General features: G+C 59.7%; 1 protein-coding gene across 3 annotated transcripts; it reads right to left on the reverse strand.

Moving 5' to 3' along the window:
* Positions 1-1,408: 1,408 nt before the first annotated feature.
* Positions 1,409-5,200, reverse strand: mfsd6b (major facilitator superfamily domain containing 6b). Of its 3 annotated transcripts, XM_039757889.1 has the most exons (8): positions 4,804-5,200; positions 2,973-4,363; positions 2,792-2,889; positions 2,538-2,699; positions 2,353-2,451; positions 1,979-2,259; positions 1,882-1,900; positions 1,708-1,800 (listed from the first exon to the last, which is right to left on the reverse strand). In XM_039757889.1, exons 2-8 carry the CDS (start codon positions 4,343-4,345, stop codon positions 1,790-1,792), a joined length of 2,043 nt encoding a protein of 680 aa, XP_039613823.1. In that variant the 5' UTR covers positions 4,346-4,363; positions 4,804-5,200; the 3' UTR covers positions 1,708-1,789. The 3 variants fall into 3 exon arrangements, with proteins under 3 accessions (XP_039613821.1, XP_039613822.1, XP_039613823.1); XM_039757887.1 differs by lacking the exon at positions 1,882-1,900 and having other exon boundaries at positions 1,409-1,800; positions 4,804-5,189; XM_039757888.1 differs by lacking the exon at positions 1,882-1,900 and having other exon boundaries at positions 1,409-1,800; positions 4,583-5,189.
* Between the last annotated feature and the right edge of the window lie 1,060 nt (positions 5,201-6,260).

Genomic DNA, 6,260 nt, shown 5'->3' on the forward strand with positions numbered 1-6,260 from the left:
TTGACGTGAGCCTGCGTTGGTGTTTGCGTCGAGTCGACGTGCTGCTGCTTGGGTGTTTCCCACAATGCACCAGACCACCCCAGTGTGCAGTGCTGGCACCGCCAGACTTGACAGCTGGCACGGTGTCGCCTTTACTCCTCCATCCCAGCCTGACCCTCACACTTTGATTAGCTGCAGACCTGAGTTGGGCCTGAAGGCGTCCATCTTGAGAGGCTGGTGTAGGACCCGCTAGCCAGCGACACTGGTGTCCCACCAACTTCCACTTCACGGCAGAGCGGTCTCGGATTTGATCAGACCCTCTGGACCACCTGCCTGGCAGCTAAGGGAGACAGTTGGGGTCTCCTTCCAGACCTTGGCGCAGTGCCACAGAACTTGTGCTCGTGAGTGATGACCCGGGACCCTAAAGTAGTAGACCCCATTCCTGCCCCCCCCCACGTCTGTGCTGAGCTCCTTGGACTTTCCCACCATGCTTTGTGTTGGTCAAAGTGAGTGTTGCCAGGCAGGCGGGGGGCACCAAACCCGAGCACATTCCAGGACCGTTGGCACCACCTCCCTAGTCATCAAGGTGGGTGTGAGGATATTTTTGACCCCATGATGGTTCCAGAAACCCACAATGAATTCAAGTTCCTGTGCGCTTTTGGATTTTTTTTGTAATAAAGACCCAAGTCGTCCAGTCATTCACTGGCACAGAAGAACAGTAGCGCCCTGACCAACACATCTGCTACACGAGTGGATGGGCACCTTCACCACCACCATCACCCTATGGTGCCTTTCTGCTGTGAACCCGCTCTTTACCAGTAGGCGTCCCTCCAAGCATTTTGTTTAAAGTTGGCACCGAGGTGGGTGACTCCCCCCTCTGTACCAGCTGGCCTATTCCCAGACTCTCTCACTCCTGCCACGTCCACTTCTTCTCTAAGTAGCACAAGTCGCGTCCCTTTGGTCCGAGTTTACTGTCCATGGGTGTCATGAAGCCACCAGGTCAGCTGTAGACAGACGGTGGCCAACGGTGACGAAACATGAGATGCCATGGCATCACTGGCATGAACTGCAGCAGGCGTGGGCCTCAGGTTTGAGGAGTTTGTTTCTGCCATGTTGGGGCCAAACTCTGCTTCTCCATTTCTTATATTGGCTGCCACACTGGCGAGGGGGCACAATTCAGCGTGAAGTGAGAGGAAGGGTGCTGCTGACCGTCACCCGGGAATTCACAAATGTCAAGGTGGACCAATGAGGGCACTGCCCGTCCACACCACCGAGTAATGAAGAATGCGGCCCACCAGCACCTCTGCTGTCCTTTACCGGCGTGATGCAAAGTGCCCACCTGGAGTGCATGTGGGTGAATGCAAAGCTATTAAAATGTGAAGCTAAACCCGACGGCAGGCCGACTGACTGGCACCACAATCAACAGGACTTGACTTCTCAGATTTAATTTGAAGCTTAAAACTATAAAGTAAAGGAGCGGGCAACAGAAGCGGTCCGACGTCTGCACTGGCGCGTCCGCGCCCGTCTTCTCCCTTTGGAAACACTTCCACCAACAGTAAGAGATAAAAAGGCACATGACATCGGGAGAAGGCGGGGCTCGCGTCTCGGGGCTCCGTGCCCCCCTGGGCTGGCAGCAGAGTTCTCTTCAGGGGCTGCCGCCACATCTCAAGTGCCCGAGGTGCTGGGTGGTGTCCCTGGGGCACGACTGGAAGCGGCATCTCCCGGCACCGGCGTGGCATCTGGGTGGCTTTGTCCAGGGCCGTCGTCCCGAACCTCGGGGTCTTCCTGTCTGGGTGCTGGCACCTCCGCCTCACTTGTTCGCTGTAGGAGACAGTACAGAGGAGTGAGTCGGGGTCGGGCATTGTGGCACCGAGTGCTCAGAGCCTGGCTGCAGCAGCTCACCTTTCTGCCGAGAGCCAGGCTGGCATGGAAAAGAAAGAAAGAGAGGAGGTTACAAAGAGGTCAGAGGGAGAAAGGCACCTGCTGGAATGGGGCTCACCTGGGGGGGCTGCTGCTCGTTGGCGCGGCTGCGCTTGAGCACTTTTATCATCTCCTTCACCTGGCAGAGGGAGAAGGTGATGCTGACCCACGGCGCCGAGGAGACGACCCAAGCCGGCCTGTTGACGTCCTCCTGCTCCTCCTGGTGCCGGGTCTTCTTCTGGGGGAGCTTGGCCTCTGCCCGGGGCAGCTCTGCACTGCTCACCTGGGGGACGAGGTCAATGGTGGCAATGGGAACTGGACTAGACGGGACCGGAATGTTCTCTGCCAGCATCTTGTCCTCTTTTGCCCCACAAAGGAAAGAAGAAACGCACATGAGGACAAATGAAGGAGAAAAGCCGCAACGTCACCCACGCCAGCCCAGAGGCCAATCACCTTCGTCCTCCTTGTCACCTGACAGCCACTGGATAAGAGCAAAGATCAAGAGGATGACCAGCGACGCCATACCGATTCCCCGGAATGTTCTGGCAGCATCTGGAACCAAGACAACGGACAAGTTAGCACGATGCCCTCCGCCCCCTTCTGGGGGCGGGTGTCCTGCCAGCTTCACCCAGCCTTACCAAAATAGTTGACAAAGACGCCGCCCACCATGGCGCCACAGCCTCGGCCAAGGCCAAGGTGCAGTCCCTGCAAGATGCCCTGTGCAGATGTCCTTAAGGCGGGTGGCACTGCCGCGCTCAGATAGGAGATGCAAGCGGCCCAGACCGATGCGTGAGTCACACCTGGGGGGAGACAGAGAGACACATGCAGAGCTTCTGTTGCCCCCCTGACCCTGGCAGTGCCACGGAGGCCCCACCCAAGCCCCACCACTCACCCTGCAGCACTTCCATGGGCAAGACGATCCAGGCATTCTCCAGGTAGGATATGTAGAGGTAGCGTGCCGTGTTGCATGCCAGCCCAATGTACAGCACCCTGCCACGAGAGACAGCCTGGTGGTTACCTTGATGAGCGGGCGCCTAAAGACACCCCAGCCGCCTCCCGGTGGGTGGGCTTACCTGATGTGACCAACGAGTTCTATGAACTTGTGGCTGAAGAAGTACGCGGCCAGCTCCGACACGTGGCTCAGGACCGAGCAGACGCCAAACAGCGTGGTGGTCCCTTTCAAGTCCTCCAGGTGCCAGAAGAGAAAGGTGAAGACGAAGCCGTAGCCAAAGCCCATGAACCAGGCCACGAAGAGGACGCTGCCGTACTGGACGCTACACAACAGCCGGACCAGGTCTCGGAACTGGAACTGGCCACCTGCCGGGGCCTCCCCATCGGGCACATTACGGGCGACCTGGGGCATCTCCTGGGCCTCCTTGAGCTCCTCTTCCGACTTATAGTGGCTGGGGTGGAAGCGGAACTGCGTGGCCACAATCAGCGCCACCGTCATCAGGACGCCAAAGGCGATGAAGGCGATGCGGTAGTCCTTGTAGTCGGGCACCAGGCAGCCAGCTCCCTCCACCAGGGGCCGCACGTGGGTGTGATCGATCCCGATGCCCACCGACAGCATGGCCAGCCCCCAGCCCAGAGAGCCCCACATGCGCTGCAGCCCGTAGCGGTCGCGGTGCTTGCCCAGGTACTGCAGGGTAACCGTGTCCACGATGGTCAGAGCCGGGGCGCTGAAGAACTCTCCGATGATGATCACCAGCAGGATGAGCAAGAAGATGGTCTCCACCTGCTCGCTGTCAGACTCAATCTTGTAGTCACTCGGGGGCCTGGTGACGGGCGCAGTGGTGCTGGCGCCGGTGACATTGCCCGACACGCTCCTCAACGAGCGCCGGAGTGGCAGCGGCAGGTCAAAGGCAACGTCTCTCTGCAGGCGACCGTGACTGCCATTGGGCGCAATGGGAGGGGCGGTGGTGCTCGACGTCAGGTTGGCGGGACTCGTGGTGGGATTCTTTAGGACGCACATCATGGTGGCCGGCTTCACAAAGCCAATCCCGGAGTTGAAAAGGATCCAGCAGAGAACGGAAAAGAGCAGGACCACCTTCCCCTTGCGGAACCTGTCGGCCACCACCCCCCAGAAGGGGGCGCTGCAGAACTCAATGAAGTACCTGATGCCCACCAGCAGGCCACTCTGACTGGGCAACATGCCCAGCTGCTTATAGTACACAGACAGCAAGGGGTGCAGGGAGCCGTAAGCCGAAAAGAAGAAGAAATAGAAGACCTTGGAGACGAGGAGGTCGTTGTTGATGTTCAAGCAGCGCCTCTCCAGCCAGTCCATGTCCCCGTCTGACGACTCCGGCGTGGCCGGCGTCGGGGGTGCTGCTGGGGGCTCGGGGGTCTGCTGCAGTGACAGCGTGTTAAAAGGCTCTGCCAGGACATACTTCCTCTTCTGGTCCTCCTCGTCGTCAGACAGGATAGCCACACGGTCATCGCTGGCCATGTTGGCGGGATGGAAATGCTGCAAGAGAGAGACACGGACAGGGTGAGGGGGCACGCTCTTACTGCCCGCCGCCAGCCGAGGTGCTACCACCCTGAGCAGCCTGGTGCCAGGCCTGCCATCAACGGATGGCACTAGCTCCTACCGCCCGCCCGCCGGCCCTGGCTCGCCAGCTCTCCTGTGCCCAGGCCCTCTGCTGCCACCGCCAGTGCCAGCCCTCATCCGTGCCACTTAACTTACCGGAGGCTACGCTGGACTCGCTCTTCTTCCTGCTGTTGGCCGCGGTTTCCTGCCAACTTTTAGGCGGCGGCTCGGCGGACTACCGGCGTCTCCGTTTGCGGAAGCGCAGCGGCGGGTGGAGCCTCGGCTCGGAGTGTCGGCCCGGAGACGCGTAGACAAGCAGCGGCTGGTGCGGATGGAGCGATCGGAGGACGGAAGGAGCGGCGGCAGCGTTGGCTCACCTGCTTGGGCTCAGCGGGATTTACTTCGCGGTCGAGGCAGCCACCTGTCCATGGCGAGCAGCCGCGGCCGGAACGCCGAATGTCCGTCAGAGGCTCTTCCTGGTGACGTCAGCGCTCACCTGCTGCTGCTGCTGCTGCTGTTGATGCTGCTGCTGCTGGGCGGGAGGCGAGCGAGCGAGCGAGCGAGTGTGTGTGTGTGTGTAGGCGCCGGCGCGGCTTCGGTCACGTGGGGCGAAACCCGGTAGCGAGTCGCGAGCTCCTGCACAAGTGGCCCCGCCCCGCTCCCGCGGACACACGCCGCGCGCTCCCTGGACGGCCCACGAGGCCGCGACTCTCCTCTTGTAAGTCGAGCCGGGTTGCCGAGTCCTCGGGTCTCAGTCAGGGATGAACGGGCATCAAAAGCACGACCACCGCGGTCCTCCTGCCCCCCACCCCTCTCCCCGCCTCTCACCGAACAGGGGGGTCAGCCCATTCCGTGTCGCCCTCATGCGAATTGTTTCGGTTTTTCTCAATAAGGTGATGCAGAGCGAGATGGCCGGACATTTGCACCCGCGTCTTTCCCAATCTGAAAGGAAGAAGGGAAGGCCTGAGGAATTCTGACCTGCGGGGTCTGCAAGCCTTTGGGAAAATTAGTTTTGGAATGAGACCATGAAATCAGTGCCCGCTAGACAGAAGACTGAGCGGAGTGGGCATGGCGGCCCCCCAGGACTGTTGGAGACCCCTGTGTTCCATCCTTTTATGTCTGGCAGCTAAGTAACCGAATGAAGCCAAGAAGCAAGTTGATGATAATTCAGGCAAGAGAGGAGCAGACATGAAGGAAGTGGCTGAATGACAGACAACCATTGCGGACCACCGGGGTCTGAGTCAGATGATGTCCTCGTTTAGCTTCGGCTCATGTCAGCTCCACTCGGCCTGTCTGCCAGTTGGCGCCCTTGTCACCTACAGTGTGACACAGTCGAGCTCATTGGCCACGCCAGGCTGAACAAGTCAGACCTGAGACGTCGCCTCATCTAGCGCCGGATGTCAACGCTGCGCTCCAAGACCCTCAGCTTCCCCACCGCCTGACAAATCGTCCATCAAGTTGAGTGCTGACCCCACTGCGGCCCCTCGCTCACAAGTCGCTGAGTGCTCTCGAGGCCCTGCTTGTTTTATGAAGATGTGTCCTCAGTTTGTCCCCCATTTGTGTCACACACATCCCAGTTGTTTGTTTCATTTGGTTAAGGGGTACAATGACAGCTTTGGGGGTCCGGTGAGGTCACACTGAGGACACTGCCTGGCCCGCTCGTTTCATGTCAAGTGTGCCGTCCCAAAGGCCAGTCCCTCCTTGGCCATAATGGGGAGTCAGAGAACGTCACAGCAGAGATTGGGGACAAGCCACCATCTGGATAAACTCACCTGTGACAGTGGCATAGCCATTGGCTTTGGGCCCAGAGGACTGGGAGTGTGGAGCCAGCTGG

The sequence above is a fragment of the Polypterus senegalus genome, chromosome 6, assembly GCF_016835505.1.
Source record: "Polypterus senegalus isolate Bchr_013 chromosome 6, ASM1683550v1, whole genome shotgun sequence".
Lineage (NCBI taxonomy): Eukaryota > Metazoa > Chordata > Cladistia > Polypteriformes > Polypteridae > Polypterus > Polypterus senegalus.